The 18,915-nt window shown below is 44.3% G+C and overlaps 1 protein-coding gene across 2 annotated transcripts in view; it reads right to left on the bottom strand.

Moving 5' to 3' along the window:
* Positions 1 to 18,915, bottom strand: part of pdgfd (platelet derived growth factor d) — a 212,656-nt gene that overhangs the window by 32,024 nt on the left and 161,717 nt on the right. For both annotated transcript variants that reach the window (XM_038818181.1, XM_038818180.1), the window contains exons 5-6: positions 15,637 to 15,838; positions 4,287 to 4,501 (exon numbers count right to left, since the gene is read on the bottom strand). In XM_038818181.1, the coding sequence (XP_038674109.1) occupies positions 4,287 to 4,501; positions 15,637 to 15,838 (417 nt within the window). The remainder of the gene's footprint in view (positions 1 to 4,286; positions 4,502 to 15,636; positions 15,839 to 18,915) is intronic.

Genomic DNA, 18,915 nt, shown 5'->3' with positions numbered 1-18,915 from the left:
ATCTGTTCTCACTTTCCTTCCCATCTTCTTTCATTCTCTTTGCCGCAAGAGCTACATCTATGCCGGGTCAGGCCCGCTGATGATATGCCAACGGTGTTTACTGTATGTGCAGAGTAGAAAGTGTAGCTTAAAGTAACAGACAGTGTTGTTGGAAGTGCAGTAGATTGCTTACTCACTGATACTGAGGCTTAGTAGCTCAAGTGCAAATACACACAATCTGTATGTTTGGCCAATCATGCCTGCAAATTGGGCACTTAAAGAGGATGAATTGACATTTTAGCACTAACACATTGTTGGCTTGATAGATATAAATGAAAATGTGTCAAAAGAAAGTCACAAATTTTTCATTCAAGGATGAGTTGGTTGAATAGTTTTCAATATTTTAGATTTTTGTGCATTATCCATTTACAGGACTAGGTGAAGAAAGCTGAACAAGTACCGGAAATGTAGGCCATGATGTGATACGCATTGCATGAAGTACAGTAAAGTGCCACCCACTGCTACACTACAGCTTCCTGTGCCAAGTGCAGGTCATAGGAGAAGAAACGTATTCCTCTAGAGGTTCACATTTGCTTTCATTTTAAGACAAACACTTATGTCATCCTTATTTGAAATAAGTAATGGAAGGATGGTTTCGGAGAGAATAAGGTGATCTTTGCAGCACAGCTAGTAACATGCCTCTGCTAACATGTACAGAACTGTAGTTGAAGTACAATGTTGGTTGTACTGTAATTCGGATCATGGTCTATTGATATTCTGATTAGCAGGGAAGCCATCTACCCGCATTCTCCTGTGTGGTTCATAACTTCACCTTGTATTTAAGATGTGGGATACATGAAGGCAGGGTGTAGCTTGATTGCCAGAATTCCTCTGACACTATGGTGGCTCTGGACTACCTTCATTGAGCATTGTGAGAGCTGTGCTTGCTGTGGAGGCCAAATCACTGAAGATCATTTTGCTCAAAAAGTTAACTGATTTAGCACACTGGGCTAAATCGCTGGCTTTTAAAGCAGACCAAGGCAGGCCAGCAGCACGGTTCAATTCCCGTACCAGCCTCCCCAAACAGGCGCCGGAATGTGGCGACTAGGGGCTTTTCACAGTAACTTCATTGAAGCCTACTCGTGACAATAAGCGATTTTCATTTCATTTTTTTTTTCATTTTCTTTATGTTCTGCGGCAAAGGGTTACACAGATTCACCACCCTCTGGCAGAAGAAATTCCTCCTCAACTCAGTTTTAAAGGATCGTCCATTCAGTCTGAGATTGTGTTCTCTGATTCTAGTTTTTCCTACAAGTGGAAACATCCTCTCCATGTCCAGTCTATCCAGGCCACGCAGTATCCAGTATAAGTTTCAATAAGATCCCCCGTCATCCTTCTAAACTCCAACGGGTACAGACTCAGAGTCCTCAACCATTCCTCATACGACAAGCTCTTCATTCCAGGGATCATTCTTGTGAACCTCTGGACCCTTTCCAAGGCCAGCACATCCTTCCTTACACACGGGGCTCAAAACTGCTCACAATACTCCAAATAGGGTCTGACCATAGACTTATACAGCCTCAGAAGTACATTCCTGCTCTTGTATTCTAGCTCTCTCGACATGAATGCTAAAATTGCATTTGCCTTCTTAACTTCCTTTCCCCTCTGTAGTCATTACACTGGCCCTGCCTATTCATACTATTAACCTCTACCTTTTCTTCACATGCTGACCTGCTGCTTTGGTTCCCATTAACCATTTTATTTCTTGTCATTTTACCTTTCTCTTCTCTTCCCATTTGTTAGTATGAAGTCCTTGTGAGCACCCTATTTATCCTTTTCGCTAGACCACTGATCCCAGGTGGATCTCAGGTGGAGACCGACCCAACTGTACATATCCCCCCTGATGCCAGTGCCCCATGAAATGGAACCTCTCTTTCCTGCACCACTCCTTTAGCCAGGTGTTTACTTCCCTAATTTCCTCACCCCATGTCAATTTGCATGTGGTTCGGGTAGTAATCCAGAGATTCTAACCCTTGAGGACCTGTTCTTTAGTTGTTCCTAGTTCCTGATAATCCCCAAACAGGTCCTCTTTCTTAGTCTTGCCTATGTTGTTTGTCCCAACATGGACCACTTTCAAGCCAGTTAGAGATGTCCCTCATCGGGCAGGCAACATACCATGCGGGACTCTCGATCCTGCTTACAAAGGATGCTATCAGTTCCCCCAATTATAAAATCCCTTACAACTATCACTTGCCTCTAGCTCCCAGTTTGAATGGCCTCCTATATCATGGCGCAGTGGTCAGCTAGCTCATCCTCCCTACAGTCCTTTCCCTCATCCACACAAGGAGCACACAGGCGTTGGACAAGGTAAAGAGCTGAGGCTCCTCCATATCTGAATTCAGGATCCCTCTACCTGCCTCACTCACAGTCACACCCTGCTGTCCCTGACCACTTGCCAAATTGAGGTATTAATCCACGGGGTGTGACGGCCTCCTGAAACAAAGGATCCATGTAACTCTCCCCCTCCCAGATGTCTCACAGTGTCCCAAAGCTCAGGCTTAAGCTCATCAATCATGAGCCAGAACATTGGGAGCAACAAACACTTGCTGCAGATGTGGTCACTGCAACTTGCAATGGGACTTGTCAGCTCCCACATCATGCAGCTACAGCACATCGCCTGCCCGGCCTTCTCTACTTAGTTAATTAATTATTTAATGAGTTTTGCAGTGTTTTTTATTTCAAATTTAGCATAGATTCCCTACCAGCCAATCATGTCACAGCTTTCTTTTCAACTTCAGTGGAATCCCCGATACTCACCGCTCCAATGTTCCGCCCTCCGAGATTGCTTCCTGGAGACAAGGCTGCAAATCCCTGAGGTAAGTTACTTTATATACTCACCGCTCCGCTTCTCCGCACTCTGAGATTGCTACCTGGAGACTAGGATGCAAATCCCTAAGGTGAGCTACTCTATATAATCACCATTCCGATGCTCCACACTCTGAGACTGCTCCTTGGAGACTGGGTCACGAATCCCTGAGATAAGTCATTTATATACTCACCGGTCTGATGATCCACCCTCTGAGACTGCTCCCTGGAGACTAGCCTGTTACATTTCAATTTACGTCATCTCTGGACTCATCATTTGTTTCTATCCTTGTCCCATTACCACCTCCTTTTCCCTTGCACTATCATCTGTATTGTCACTTAATCTCCCTGCCTTCCAACTTGCCCCCAAAGTGTCCTTTTGTTCTTCCCTCTCCTTTTCCCTGCCTCTGTACTTGCTTAAACCCGCATATCTCTAATCTTTTCCCATTCTGAGCAAAGGTGATTGCCTTGAAATGTTGGCTGGGATGGCAGCTGGGAGAGAAGTGGGTGGAGATGGCATGCCTGTCACCTTCCCATTTCTGCAGGCAGTTTACCAGTGGTGGCAAGGTACTGACTGCTCTCCTGCTCAAATGTCAATTGAGGTCCTAACGTGGCTAATTAAGGGATAGTTAAAGGTCCTTGTTTTTTGCTTCTGGCATTTTACCAGTGGTGAGGGAGGCCTCTACCATATGGCAGACCGACAGGTGTACTCTGGGGGCATCTTTGCAGGCTCCAGGATGGGGGCCTACTGGTCAGGCACCTTGTGGCTCGTGGAGGGATTCTCGCTGCAAGCAATGCCAGGCTGTAATTCCACCCCCCCCCCCCCCCCACCCCCCCTCTCCCCCCCCCCCCCCCCCCCCACCCCTCACCAACCACTCCTCCCTTCTGGAGTCTGCCTGACTGACCCTGGTGGCCTTGACCCCACCTACCTTGGAGCCAGGGTGCTGTCCATGATGTTGTTCCTGGCAGGGTGCAGTCCCAACAGTGGTCACCTCTCCTGGTGGCACTGCTGCCTGGGACTGACGAGCTACCAGCCCTTAAATCGACCAGCAGGTCTTGGAGGTGGAATCTCCTCCCTAAAGGTATGAGAGCCCTGATGCCAGGCAGTAATGTCTCATCAATGTAAAACCTGGCTTGAGAACCCAAAGTTTGGTGCCCCTGAGTAACAGGCCAGAGGATGGGACAACCACCACCCTGTAAAATCCTGGCCCTTACATCTGCTCCTCCCTCCACCGATGCTGGCTCATCTGCTGACTATTTTCAGAATATTTTGTTTTTATTTCAGCTATTCTTCCATCTTTAAAAACCCCGAATATGACATTTTCAAAGGTAAAAAATAACAAGGGATGTTGCACACTTTTAGTGCTGACGTGTATCTGACATTTTTTGGAACAATCATATTATATCACAGTCTCAGGTATGGAAAGTTTAATGACAAATACCTCATGATATTTCATAACAGTTTTGGCTGACATGCAGTTGCAGGATCGCCAGTGTTCAGTGCCACAGGCACAGTTTCCCCCACAACGGTGAACAAGGAGGCAGCGAGGGAAGAAGACTGCATTCGTCTGTCTGAGCTCTTCTCGAAGATTAACAGAGTAGTTCCTTGGTGTACAGCTGTAGCGTCTAACATCACTATTCATTCTGTTCAAGTCAGCTATAAAAGAAGATTTAAAGAAAGTAAGTTTTGTTTTGCTATTAGAAGTGCTTGTTTTGGGTAGTTGGTTCAGAAAGTGCTCATTGATACCTTTTGCAGGCTTTCCAGACTTGCAAACAAAAATACTTTCTTTTGACAAATGCATCACAATTTTATTCGATCTCAGCAATTCGGCTAAATGGTTTATTATGCTATTACATTTCTGAAATATTCTTTCATATGAAGATGTGCAATCATCATTTAAACATTATGAACCATATATATACACTATATTCAAAAGCTATTACCAAACCCAGTGATCACCCTAGTTGTTTCACTGTTTTGCTGTAGGTAATTATGCTAATGACAAAAATTGACTTGTACCTGGAACAAACTACCCCAAGCCACATATTAAGGTGTTCCAGTTAGCACTCTCATTATATGCACAATGTAACAAGATGTGCTCTATGTTTAGAAAGTATGTTCTCTTGGGCTGTCAGTCCTGCTCCCAGAGTGTTGTACATATTGAAGTTGTTTCACCAAATAATAATGATTTCAACTGTTATTTATGCAGCACTTTGCACACAGATATACAATCTGGTGTTACCATTTTATCCGTTGTGAAAATTAATGTCATTTTATTATGTTTGGCAGTAAATTAAGGTTTAGCTAGTAAGAGCTTACAATGATGTATGTTGTGTTCTGCTTTACGTGGATGGCTTGGATGCGTAGTGTTGAATAAAGAACACAAAGCTTTGTTAATAAACAAAACTATAAATTTATCACACTACTAAGATTCGTTCACATTCCTAAAGTAGAAGGTTTCTATACTAAACTATGCTATCTCTAACGAACAGAACTCTCGAGTACACAATTGCACGCTACGCCTGACACTCTTCTCACTCCTTCTAACTCCCAATTCTTAACTCCCAGAATTCCCAAGTCACATGATATGTATATGACTGCTCTGTGGTTACCTCCAGTGGTAAGAAGCATTATCATTAACTTGTTAACTTTTTACATCCCAGTCCATATACATATCATTACAATGCAGGAGACATAATACAAGAATTTGGGTCCTGTCCTGAGATAGCTCCAATAATTTAATGCTGAAGAAATGTCCATCCTGTGAGTTGCCATTGACGTGCCTAGGCTACGGTTACAATTTACCATGTCACTCTGCTGAAAATAGTGAAGCATTTTTATTTGTTCGTTGAATGTTGGCATTGCTTCTACCAGGCTCAGATGGCCGCAGCCCCTCCTCCCACCTCACTCCCGTTGACTGACCAGCTTAAACCGACCAGTGTGGAGGCCCCCGCCCGGGTCTCCTTCCCCCCTGCCCGGCCCCAGGGAAACAAAGGAATCCCCTTTGACACACTCAGCAGACACACCCAAGGCCCAAAGAACCATCATTGCAAATGAAAGTCCCAAGGATGGAGTTTAAGACTAGGGAGGTTATGTTGCAATTGGATAGGTTAAGTGAATGGGCTCGGGTCTGGCAGATGGAATACAATGTTGACAAATGTGAGGTTATCCATTTTGGTAGAAATAACAGCAAACGGGATTATTATTTAAACGATAAAATATTAAAGCATGCCGCTGTTCAGAGAGACTTGGGTGTGCTAGTGCATGAGTCACAGAAGGTTGGTTTACAAGTGCAACAGGTGATTAAGAAGGCAAATGGAATTTTGTCCTTCATTGCTAGAGGGATGGAGTTTAAGACTAGGGAGGTTATGTTGCAATTGTATAAGGTGTTAGTGCGGCCACACCTGGAGTATTGTGTTCAGTTTTGGTCTCCTTACTTGAGAAAGGACGTACTGGCGCTGGAGGGTGTGCAGAGGAGATTCACTAGGTTAATCCCAGAGCTGAAGGGGTTGGATTATGAGGAGAGGTTGAGTAGACTGGGACTGTACTCGTTGGAATTTAGAAGGATGAGGGGGGATCTTATAGAAACATTTAAAATTATGAAGGGAATAGATAGGATAGATGCGGGCAGGTTGTTTCCACTGGTGGGTGACAGCAGAACTAGGGGGCATAGCCTCAAAATAAGGGGAAGTAGATTTAGAACTGAGTTTAGGAGGAACTTCTTCACCCAAAGGGTTGTGAATCTATGGAATTCCTTGCCCAGTGAAGCAGTTGAGGCTCCTTCATTACATGTTTTTAAGGTAAAGATAGATAGTTTTTTGAAGAATAAAGGGATTAAGGGTTATGGTGTTCGGGCCGGAAAGTGGAGCTGAGTCCACAAAAGATCAGCCATGATCTAATTGAATGGTGGAGCAGGCTCGAGGGGCCAGATGGCCTACTCCTACTCCTAGTTCTTATGTTCTTATGTTCTTATGTTCTTGTCCAAATATACAGTATCAAGTCATTTAGTACATACATCAACACATAGTGAAAAAATAAAGTTACATGAGGCTACATCAGTACGAGACCAGCTCTTAGTCCCATTTCTCAGTTTTGCCACAGTCCTTCCGCCTTCGCAAACCCCTCCTGCTTCCGCCATCCTAAAATAAAAGTCCTTGGATTTGTAGGTCACCCTCAACTTAGCTGGATACACTATGCTGCATGGCACCTTGGTGTTGTACAGTGCCTACTTCACCTGGCCGAAGGCCGCCCGTCTCTTCGCCAACTCCACCTTAAAGTCCTGGTATATGCGTATATCAACTCCAGCCCACTGCATCACCGGCTTCTGCTTTGCCCAGCATAGGACTTTCTCCTTCACGCTGTACCTACGGAAACAAACAGTCACTACTCTTGGCGGCTCACTCACCTTTGGTATAGGCCTCCACTACATATGAGCCCGATCCAATTCGTATCGAGGGGGGTCATCCCCTCCCCCAATAGCTCCGCCAACATCGTGGCAAAATATTCCGTTGGCCTCGGGCCTTCCACCCCTTCGGGCAGACCCACAATCCTCAGATTCTGCAACCTGGATCTGTTTTCCAGGTCTTTCATTTTGGCTCGCAGACCCTTGATGGTATGTTTCACCCTCCGCAGCTCCTTCCCCACCAGGGTGAGTTGATCACTGTGCTGCGATAATGCTTCTTCCACTTCCTTCAGTGTCTCACCTTGCTCCCGCACCTCCGCCACTGCGCTCGATACCACCGCCCTCACCGGGGCAATCGCCTCCTCCACCAGCACTTTCAATACCTCTCCCATCTCTTTCTTCATCGCTTCCATGTGCTTTGTGAACTGTCATTCAAGTTCCTCGGCCATCACCTTGGTCATTGCTTCTGCCATGAGCAATGCGGCCTCCCCTGGCGCCCCAGCCTCCACTTTCCTTACAGTTCCCACGCCGACTTTTTCACTCACTGGCGGACTTTCATTAGCCCCCTTTTTCACGGCTGTTTTTTTCGCAGACTAAGGCATTTCTCCTCACTGTGCCTTCCTACAACTTTTTCAGCCTCCGCTGACCCTGGGACTGGGCATTAAAACCCCGAAAATTCTATTTCCAAGTGGGAGCCCTCCAACGTGCGGCTGCCTCCCTCTTGCTGTCACCAGAAGTTCCTCCGAGAAGGAGCGCAATTTAATGGAAACATTTCAAAGTGTCATTTTGGGCTTGATTGGCGGAGTGTTTCTGACGACCGGGTCAGCAAGCTCGCGACCCGTATTTAATAGCAATTAGTGCCAAAAATGAGTCCCATGAGCATCTCACCATTGCTGGCTATCTCGACGTCTGATTTGCCGGACTCGTGCCTCAGCATCTCACCACTAACAATGAAGAGCTGCTTTTAAACGCTCCTTCACCACTCCCAGTCAACCTACAAGCATGGCAGCGCGCAGAACTGCTCCTCGCTTTGTAGGCACCAACCTGAACAGGCTTCTTGACCTTGCGAATGAGAGATGGTACATCCTGTTCCCCGGAGGGGGTCAGAGGGGCCAGCAACAGGGCCACCAATACCGCCAATGTGCCAGCTTCAAGTTTTTAAAAAGGGGTAAAAATGACGCCCACGTGATTCGCGGGGGAGCCGGTTAATTTCCGGGAGGCCGTTACATTCAACTTCAATCTCGCTAATGAGGTGGAAATTAATGCAAATTAGGGTTAATGATATGCTTGCCCTATTTGGGCGAGATCTAGAACTCACCATTGGGAGCGGGCCGGTCAGATAGCAAACTGATTCACGAATCTCAATTTTAGCCTTTCGCCCTATTTAACGGGTGGGCCCAGATCCACACCAAAGAACAGGCCTCACGGTAGCATGGTGGTTAGCATCAATGCTTCACAGCTCCAGGGTCCCAGGTTCGATTCCCGGCTGGGTCACTGTCTGTGTGGAGTCTGCACGTCCTCCCTGTGTGTGCGTGGGTTTCCTCCGGGTGCTCCGGTTTCCTCCCACAGTCCAAAGATGTGCGGGTTAGGTGGATTGGCCATGCTAAATTGCCCGTAGTGTAAGGTTAATGGGGGGATTGTTGGGTTACGGGTATACGGGTTACGTGGGTTTAAAGTAGGGTGATCATTGTTCGGCACAACATCGAGGGCTGAAGGGCCTGTTCTGTGCTGTACTGTTCTATGTATATATAGAAAATACAGTGCAGGAACAGGCCCTTCGGCCCTCCAAGCCTGTACCGGTTATGAAACCACCACAGGCACAACACAGTAGTTAAATCATGCCCGTAGACATTTCTCAGTTACATCACGATAAAAAGAGAGAATATTAGCCCTTGCTTGGTGTTCCCCATTGGCAGCTCTGAAGCAATATTATATAATTATCAGAATTTTCTGTTCCTTGTATGTGTCACAAGAAGCTCCTTGCAACTAATAAAAAGTCATTTTACAAAATCATACTTTTGGCAGGAATTTCACTTGCTCGAATTTCATGGAAAAGAAACTAATCAGGCATTTACACCCATATTCTTCAGCAGTATTCTTGGCCAGCAAGCTGCCTGAGTTTGAAAAATGATCCCAGCACTATCTGTCTTCTCCAACTGCAGCCACTTCCTGCCACTCGTGAAGACTATTTACATAACGTCACTGCGCATTTGTCAAGCTACTTACACAAATAACCATCTATCTAATGAACTACAGATCTGTACTTCTGTGTGAAACCAATGCGAGTGCCTCAGGGCTCTTGAACTGTGGCCCTCTTGCAAACACCAAAGCCACCAAAGTAAAGCTGCTGGGGCCCAGTAAGACAGGCAAACAGTGGACCTGTTTTCAGCAGCTGGAAACACTTTATCCTTGCCATTTAAAATTGGAATTTGTGTTAAATCTGTGATATATCATCATTGTAGACTGCCCCTCGATTTGAAGATGACGTCTCCTCAAGTTTGCGTGTTTCTGTCATGGGTCTTCATATATGACTGAGCAGGCTGATTCTTGACCCGCAGATCGTAGGGCAGCACACCCCAAAGGTAGTGAGATCTGCAGCATAGGATTTGCTTCCTTATCTTTCCTTCTCCACTGTTGCTCTGCCTCATCATTGAGGTGTTTGGACTTGAAGCATGATGCAGCTTGGCTGTCACCATTCTGACCAATTGGGACCAAGCTCCTCCCAGTCATTGATGCCATGCTGCTGTGCATCTCGGAGAGCTTCAGGATGACTTTGACGTTTTTCCTTTGTCTTCCCCTGGAAAGTTAGCCATTTAAGAGTTGAGAAAACTGGAACTGGTGGGGAAAGATCCTTTAACCATCAGAACGCAGAGTTCAGTCCATGAATGTTGATTTTGCAGGAGATTTGCCTGATTGTTTGTGGAGATGGCTGACAGAAGGACACAGGCATTTATTTGACAGTTCTCCCATTGAAGCCTGAGATGGTGGCAGAGGCATTGCTAATTAAGTTTCTCTAGCACTCTCATGTGTCACTGATACACAGTCCAGGTCTTGCTGCAGTACAGGATTGCTGTGACAACAACTGCTCTGTACACTGCGACTTCTGTTGTCTTGCAGAGATTCTTGTTATCAAATGCTCCTCATAAATGGTGGCCTTTTGAGAGGAGTTGCTTCCAAGGTATGAAAATGCTCAACGTATTCCTGGCCTTCAACATGCATAGGTGGAATAGTTACATTGTTAGTAATAATAGTAATAATAACGTCGCTAGTAGGTAAATTATTGGAGAGAATTCTTAGGGACAGGATTTATACCCATTTGGAAACAAATGGACTCATTAGCAATAAACAGCATGGTTTTATGAAGGGGAGGTAATGCCTCACTAACTAGATCGAGGCCTGGTCTGGAGTGTGTCAGCTATGCGGAGAGGCTGAATAGACTCAGGCTGTTTTTATTTGAAAGATGGAGGATGAGGGGTGACCTGATAGAGGTTGGAGTGGTCAGTCACTGGAGGGCATATGTTTAAGGTCCATGGGGCAAAGTTTAGAGGAGATGTTCAAGGCAGGTTTTTTACACAGAGGGTTGTGAGTACCTGGAACGTATTGCCAGGGGAGGATGTGGAAGCAGATACATTAACGCCGTTCAAAAGGTATCTTGACAAATACATGGATATGATGGGTATAGAGGGATACGGCCCAAGACAGTGCTGAGGGTTTTGGGCAAGGTTAGTATCATGACCGGTAAAGGCTTAGAGGGATGTTCCTGTGCTGTATGTTTTTTGTTCTATGACAAATTCATCTTCCAATGGATGTGTGCAATGGGTGGAGATATGGGGCGAAATTCTCCGACCCCCCGCAGGGTCGGAGAATCGCCCAGGGCCGGCGGAAATCCCATCCCTGCCGTGGCCGGAATTCTCCGCCACTCGGGAATTGGCAGGGGCGGGAACCCCCCGTGCCGATCGGCTTCCCCCCCCGCGGCGATTCTCCAGCCCGCGATGGGCCGAAGTCCCGCCGCTGAGAGGCCAATCCCGCCGCCGTGGTTTCAACCACCTCTGGTGGCGGCAGGATTGGCAGCGCGAGCAGGCCCCCGGAGTCCTGGGGGGGGGTGCCGGGTGATCGGATCCCGGGGAGTGCCCCCACGGTGGCCAGGCCCGCGATCAGGGCCCACCGATCGGCCGGCGGACCAGTGCCATGGGGGCACTCTTTTTCTTCCGCCACCGCCACGGCCTCCACCATGGCAGAGGCGGAAGAGAACCCCCCATGCACCGGTGGTGACGCCAGCGGCCGCTGACGCACCGGCGCATGCGCGAACCGGCGAAGGCCTTTAGGCCAGCCCCGGCGCCGGGCGGCGGGCGTCAAAGCCCGTTGTGATGTTTGCTATATTTTATTAATGATATGCTAACCAGAAACATTTCCTGATAAACTATCAGATTTACAGAACACCATTAACAAAGGCTTGGGACTGCCATATCTTCTTGTTCAAGGAATAACACCTCTAATGCTTAGAAAAGGAATTTTCATATGGCGTTAGCAATAAACAAAGGTTAAAAAGAGGTCTTGTACTAGTTTATGTCTTATGCTTTTTCACTTTTCCAATAACATCTTTTTACTATGCCTGATTCTCAGAACTTTTATCCTTGAACAGAGAGGAAAAGATCATCTCATTGCAACTATCAATAACTCTTCCTGATCATTTCACCTTACGAGGACATAATTTTGCAAAGACTCTAAAACTAATTTTCACTCAAGAACACAAAGAAAAGTAGGAGTGGATCATCGAGCCTGCTCTATTTTTCAATATCATCATGCCTGATCTTTGACATCAACTCCATTTTCCCATCCAGTCCCGATATTCCTTAATTCCCTGAGAGATTAAAAAATGTCTCCCAGCCTTAAATGTATTCAACAATGGATCACCCACAACCCCTGGGGTAGAGAATCCCAAAGATTCACAACTATTTGAGTGAAGAAATTTCCCTTCATCTCAGCCCTAACTGATTGGCCCCATATCCTGAGACTGTATCCCCGTTTTTATAGTCGCAACAGGCAGAAACAATCTCTCAGCGTTTAAAATATCAAGCCTTTTCAGAATTTTGTAGTTTTCAATGAGATCGCCTCTCATTCTTCAAAACTCCATAGAGTATAAGCCCAATTTACTTAGCCTCATCAATCGACAACCACCTCATCACAGGGACCAATTTAGCCAACCCTCACTCTATCCCAAAGAGGTTAATTTGCTCAGGAATAATAATATGATATTACTTATGTATAAATATTACACATAATTATTGTGCTGCACCAAAGCCATATTAAAAATGCAAAGTCAACATCACTGTGCATTTCATTATCACAGAACTCTGCTCCTTTCTGTGCTATTACAGCTTGAGCACATTTCAGTGGTTAGAACTGTGGCTTTGTACTTGTGAAAAGAAATGCAGAAACATTGTTACTATAAATAGTTCTGAGGAACGAATGTCATGGTGTATTGACAAAAGCCAGGGTATCAGGATAAAGGATTAGCAGATCAATGGATTCCATCTATGCCGATTGAAATATTTGCACAAAAATGTCTTGGGGTGTCACAAAATGGTTTCCTTTTGCGTGACATGGTGTGACTGGAATACCTTAATAAAGTTCTCCAAATATCTTCCTCAGAAATAAAATCAAGGGCATTAGTCCAACTTCAAAAATTGATTAATAAAAATTAAATGAGGTAGAAATGTGGTAATGATAGCAGTAAAAAGGATGGGGGAAGATCTTTACTCATTGGGCACTCATTCCTCTATATCTCACAAGTGTAAATCAAAAATAACAAAACACATTTTTGGTAGTATCATGACCGGTACAGGCTTGGAGTGCCAAAGGGCCTGCTCCTGTGCTGTATTGTTCTTAGTTCTTTCGACAAATTGACATAGGACATGATACTGGCAACACTAGTAATGTATCAAATTAATGCTTAATTTGTTCAGTTTACGTTTTTCTAACTTCCTCGATTCTTTGAAGGTTAAAAATGTCATCCCAAACTTGAGGAGCGAATCATCAGTGCTGTCGAGCTCTAGGGATGTATGTAGCAAGTGACACATGGATTCCATAACTTAGGTAGAAATTGTTGCAGGTATTGGTGAACCAAAGCCAAGGAATTATCAGTTCTAATTTCAACATATTTTGATGGACAGAACAAAATTTGAGCTACTGGGGGATATTTTTGTTTGTTTGCATTGAGGAAGTTATGTCTATATTGGATCCAGTGATCTCCAATACTGGATTCTTAAGGCAACCCTTGATCCTGTGGCAGTTACATTAGTCAGGAGCTAAGGCTGACGCTGGTTTCTTATGGCAATCCCTCCAACTGTGGCAAATACTCGTCACTGGCAAAGTCTGACACAAATTCCAACTTCACAGTGGCCTACTCCTAACTCTTTCCCCTGACAATATTTTAAAATTGAATTGACTCCTTTCTGTTACTGAGCCAATGAGCTGAGTGGACAGTGATGTGTTGGCTAGTGTAGGCTTGAGAGATGAACAGACACTTCCAACACTGATGAAGGTTCAACTTAATTTTATTAACTACTTCTAACTAACTAACACACGATGACTGTGGGTCTAAATAATGCTAACTTAAACGAGAGACCTAAGTCTTGTCCGAACCAGTTGATTCTCTCAGCACGTGTTGTGAGTCCGTGCTAGGCTGAATGAGTTCCTGTTCAGGCTGTTAGAGCGGTTAAAATTTGGGGATTTCAGTTTGAATGGACATTAGCAGAAAATTTTTGAATATGAAATCCTGTTGTCCTTTGCTTGTAGTTATGACGATTGCCATATTATTGTGTCTTAATAGTTTATGATGTAATTTTTCAAGATGTAAGCATTCAAAGTACTCAATTTTTTTGCCTTTTGATTTTTGTACCTGCACTGACAACACCCTAATATCTCACGTTGTTTCGGCAAATTATACAGAAAGGTTGTGGCAGTCTCGACTGTAGTGATCCTGCCATTATCTGACGTTGAGTAGAAAGCATTGGATTATGATTAGCTATAGGAAATATAGCTAATTTCTTTTCCTTTTTAGCCTGGATTAACTGAGCTCAATTTCCTGTCCCATTGCAGACTGGCAAGATCAATCAATTCAGATCGGGGACTGAACTTGGATCGTGTCTGGTTCACTATTTAATGGGCCATCGAGAGATCTCCCTAGTATATACTTTTTAAATACTACAAGGTGATTTCTTGTCACATTGCTCATGAATAGATCTTTTCAGGTGGGATAATTGGAGCTAGGGAGGGATGGAGTTGGGAGAATGGGACAGGCAGATGCAAGAGGTAATGGGATAATAGGAGAATGGAATAATGGGGAACGATTGGGAGGGGAAGAAAGGTGACAGGGAAGATGCTCCCCCGTCTATACAAAAATATTGGAAGTGCCGACCTGAATCTGGCCTTTGCTATTTTCTCAGGAGGGGACATGGGGACATGTTATAAATTGCACATCCATGGTTTACATGGGTGGTTGCCCGGATAAATTAGCCATATGATTTTGGTGAAATAGATGTCGGAACCCAGACGTGTGCAGATTAGAACTGGTAGGAACAGGTTTGAATTTTGTGGATTCATTTTGGATAGCCTATTCTCACTGATGTATACATTTAAGTGAGAATATAAAGCTTCCTGAGGGGCCATTAGGTGGCCAGAACTGCACAAATTCTCGCAGTAAGTATAATACAGAGGGTGGGGTTCTGCGGTCCCCTAGCTGTTTGTTTCTCAGTGCCGCTCCATTTGCTGGCAGCGGAATTCTATCCTTGATGTGCTAACAATTGCACACAAAGACATGAATCGATACAAGAGAGGCTTTATTACCATGTGATGTTATTCCCTCGACTGCAGCTGTGGAATGGCAGCTCAGGAGAGCTCATGAATATTTATACCGCTCCCTGTGGGCGGAGCTAGCCAGCAGGGGCTTACCGACAAACCTGTAATACAGGTACTTTGTACATCCCCTAATACAGGCACACACATATATATACAGTGGTGGATCACCACAACCCTCCTGCTGCTTGTCAATGGGATTTGCCATTGAAACCACCCCATGCCGCCGTGAAACCCATTGGGGTGCGCTGCCAGCGGGAAAGGTGAATCTCTACCACCGGAGAATTCTGGCACAGTATCTGTTCTTGCTTTTACATCTATGTTACAAGACATAGTTAACAGTAGAACTACCTATCACAGCAACACTTTTAGATATAACAGGGACTCCAGGTAAAGGTTGATTTATTTTTAATGGAATTTTCATTGACTGATCCTGTAATAGGAAATGCCCCCAAAAAATCATACAATCTTATTGATTTTAAAGCATAATAATGTTTTAATCATTATCACTTAATAATTAATTAACTTTTACCTTTGGTCTTCCGTTGATGATGAAATGTTCTGCCACGAAACCGGGGTGTTGCTTGAAAAATATTGTTTAAGTCTTCTTCCCAGAAATCTGGATCTAAATGCCTGAGAAATTCTTCTATTGTGTCAAATCCAGCAACAGTCTCATCCAAAGATTCTGCAGTCAGTGGTGAAGCAGTAACTGCTGAGGAATGCCACAGTGTCCCCTGTACACAAAAGCATAAACAGATTGTATTTGTGCACCCCAACATTATTGTATTGTTTCAAAATTTTCCAACAGCCGACAGGCCAGATACACGGACAGTAACAATCATGTTCTGCTAATTAATTCCAATGTACTTACTGGCCAATTAATCACTGATGGCATCACTGTTTAGGCTAATCCTCAGTAATGAGCCGGTACTCTTACTTAAATTCATATTAAGAATCCGAACAGTGTATAAACATTTAAGCTTGCATTCAAGTAAGACATTTTAAAGAGCGAACTACCAAATAAATCCTTGCAATATCTTAAGGAAAGATTGTATTGTAATGTTATTGATTTAATATGGTGCCTCTGACTTGGCCAGTAAATTTAACAGCAAATGAAGAGTATACATATTTAATTTGCGGGGATTTTTGGGAGGAAGTCAGATTTTCTTTCCCCAATAGACTGTGTTGCCCTTAGAAAATGCCTGTATGAATATACATTAGTGTCTGTCGCAGTTGAATTTAACTGTCAATTGTTTCTTTCCATGTAAAAAATGGATCTGCCATGCAGCCTCATATCTTAGCCAGGGTTTACTGACTGCACCTGTCCGGCACCTATTTTTGGGAAGGTGGTTCCAACTAAACCAGCGGTTTGAATTCTGTAGCTGTTTGTAAAAGGACACTGTGTGAGAATCTGTAAATGACTCCACAGTTAGATTATTAATTCACAACAGCCTCCTGCTCTTGAGTAATTCCCAGAGGTTTTGGACAGCTTATCCACTTGACCTCCCTCAATACTGGAATGATTTCAGAATGATAGATGTTTGAAATGGCCTGCAATCTATTTCTATTTTGCACACGAGTTGAACTGATAATGCTTCAGTGAATCATGCAGTAAAACTGTCTTGTAAAAAGCTACTTCACAAAGACGGTGAGATGAACAGCCCTGGGTTTGCCACACATGTCGCAGTGGTTCAGTGCATGAATGGTGAAATGCAGAGTTAAGATCAATAACCCCTTTGCAGCTATATATATAGAATGCAGCCTAGGCAATCCATGTGGTCTTGAATTTATACCTTAACCTTTTCTGAAAGGCATATGCATTGATATTATGGCTGAATTAAAGTCCAGTTAAATTTAAATTAAATTGTGAGTTAGCTGGAGGAAAGTGTTCATTCAAATCAGTGCAAGCCATCTAACATCTTAAACAGGAAGCTACTAAAATAGCTTATACTTCAATTATATTTCCAAGAGTCAGATAAGGATTTAAAAAACTTCAAACTTAAAAGTGCACAGCTTATTCAAAGTATTCTGAATTACATGCTTATAGAATAAGCCCGCTTAATTTTATTGTTACATTTGGTGCAACGTCGTTCATCTGGTGTGCTTTGAGGTATAAATCATCACTGTGCTGGGTTGTGCTATATGAATGGCACAAAGCCGAAAATCTGACCAGGTGCCAGGATGATTCCACCTGCCAACTCCATCACAGACTCAACCAACATTGGTGGAGTCAGAAGCTTGGAAATGGCATGCTCTTCACCATCAGATTTGCATGTTTGTTGCTGTCACTCCAGGTCCCTTTTGTGGGGACCAGTGCTAAATGATGCCTGGTTGGGATCTCCTCCTAGGGGATGTAAGGCAAAGCCGGAACATCCCGGGAGCTGGTGTCATCTGGCCTTTGTGGGCAGGATCCTGATTGTGATGTCTCGCGAGATCTCGTTAGGGTGGCACAGTGGTGCAGTGGTTAGCACTGTTGCCTCACTGCTCCAGAGACCCAGGTTTGATTCCGATCTCGGGTGACGGTATGTGTGGAATTTTTACGTTCTCCCCATGTCTGTGTGTGTTTCCTCCCACAGTCCAAAGATGTGCAGGTTAGGTGGATTGGCCATGATAAATGTCCAAAGGTTGGGTGAGTTTATGGGGGATAGAATCTAGATAGGGTGCCCTTTCGAGGGGTCGGTGCAGACTTGATGGGCCAAATGGTCTCCTTCTGCACTGTAGGAATTCTATGAACAACCGTCTGGAATCCTGGAAAAGGCCTCTCCTGGGATCTAATGGCAGCATCCCGTCCCAATTCCAGCAGAATGTGGCTGGTTAATTAAGTCCTTGCTTTTTATTATTTACTAATTAAATTTAAATTTCCTCAGCTTCCGTGGTGGCAATCGAAGTCAAGCTGGCGATTCTCCGGCCACGTTGAATCTAGCGCAAATCCCACTATGTCGAGCGAATTGCATCTTGGCCCTCACCTTTCCACCATATTTATCAACAACTAAGATAGAAAGATTTAAAAAATCAAATATCCAAGTTTTCTGAAACCACAAAGGGAGCCATTGCAAATATTGTACAAGGAAGTGAATTGGCAAAACTGTGCCAAATGGATTTCAATGAAGGCAAAGGTTAGATTCGTCCTAAATAGGGTAGAACAGAGTACTTTCTAAATGAGAAAGTTAGAAGAAGTCTGCTAGTGGCAGATACACAGTTAATTAATTAGGTGGTGTATTTGTGGTGAACCACTGTGTACACCTGTATTAGGGGATGTAAGGTAGGACCTGTACTACAGGTTCGCCGGTAGCCCCTGCCGGCTGGCTCCGCCCATAAGGAGCCATGTAAATATGCGTGTCCTCCATTGATCTGCCATTTCGCCAGCTGCAGTAGGAGGCCACACATCTGACTGCAATAAAGCCACAGTTGTACCCAATCTGAGTCTTTTGTGCAATTGATCGTGCATTAGTATTAAAACTAGTAATCACTGTCAGCGGGCCTTTGAAATTTTTATTTGTAGGCTTTTACTATTGCACGAGAGCCCAGTTCTATGGAGTACTGCTACTATAGAGCACTAAATTCCAGTGAATGAGAGAATTCTGTGCAGTGAGAGAAGAGATAGAGTGCTATTCCTGTGCTTAAAAAAAAAGCTACAAGAAATCAAAACCAGAAAAGAGACCAGGAGACGGCGAGACTTGAGAGCAGAGATCGAGAGGCATTAATTAAAATTTATACTTTAATTGAGCTGCTAACTGGATCTGAAAATAGGAAATAGAATTGACTTTAGATATGGATAGACAGCTGAGGCCTGTTCCTGTGTCATGTGGGA

The sequence above is a fragment of the Scyliorhinus canicula genome, chromosome 14 (assembly GCF_902713615.1).
Source record: "Scyliorhinus canicula chromosome 14, sScyCan1.1, whole genome shotgun sequence".
NCBI classification, from domain to species: Eukaryota; Metazoa; Chordata; class Chondrichthyes; order Carcharhiniformes; family Scyliorhinidae; genus Scyliorhinus; species Scyliorhinus canicula.
The sequence above is the reverse complement of the archived record's forward strand: the minus strand, read 5'-3'. Positions and strand labels throughout refer to the sequence as shown.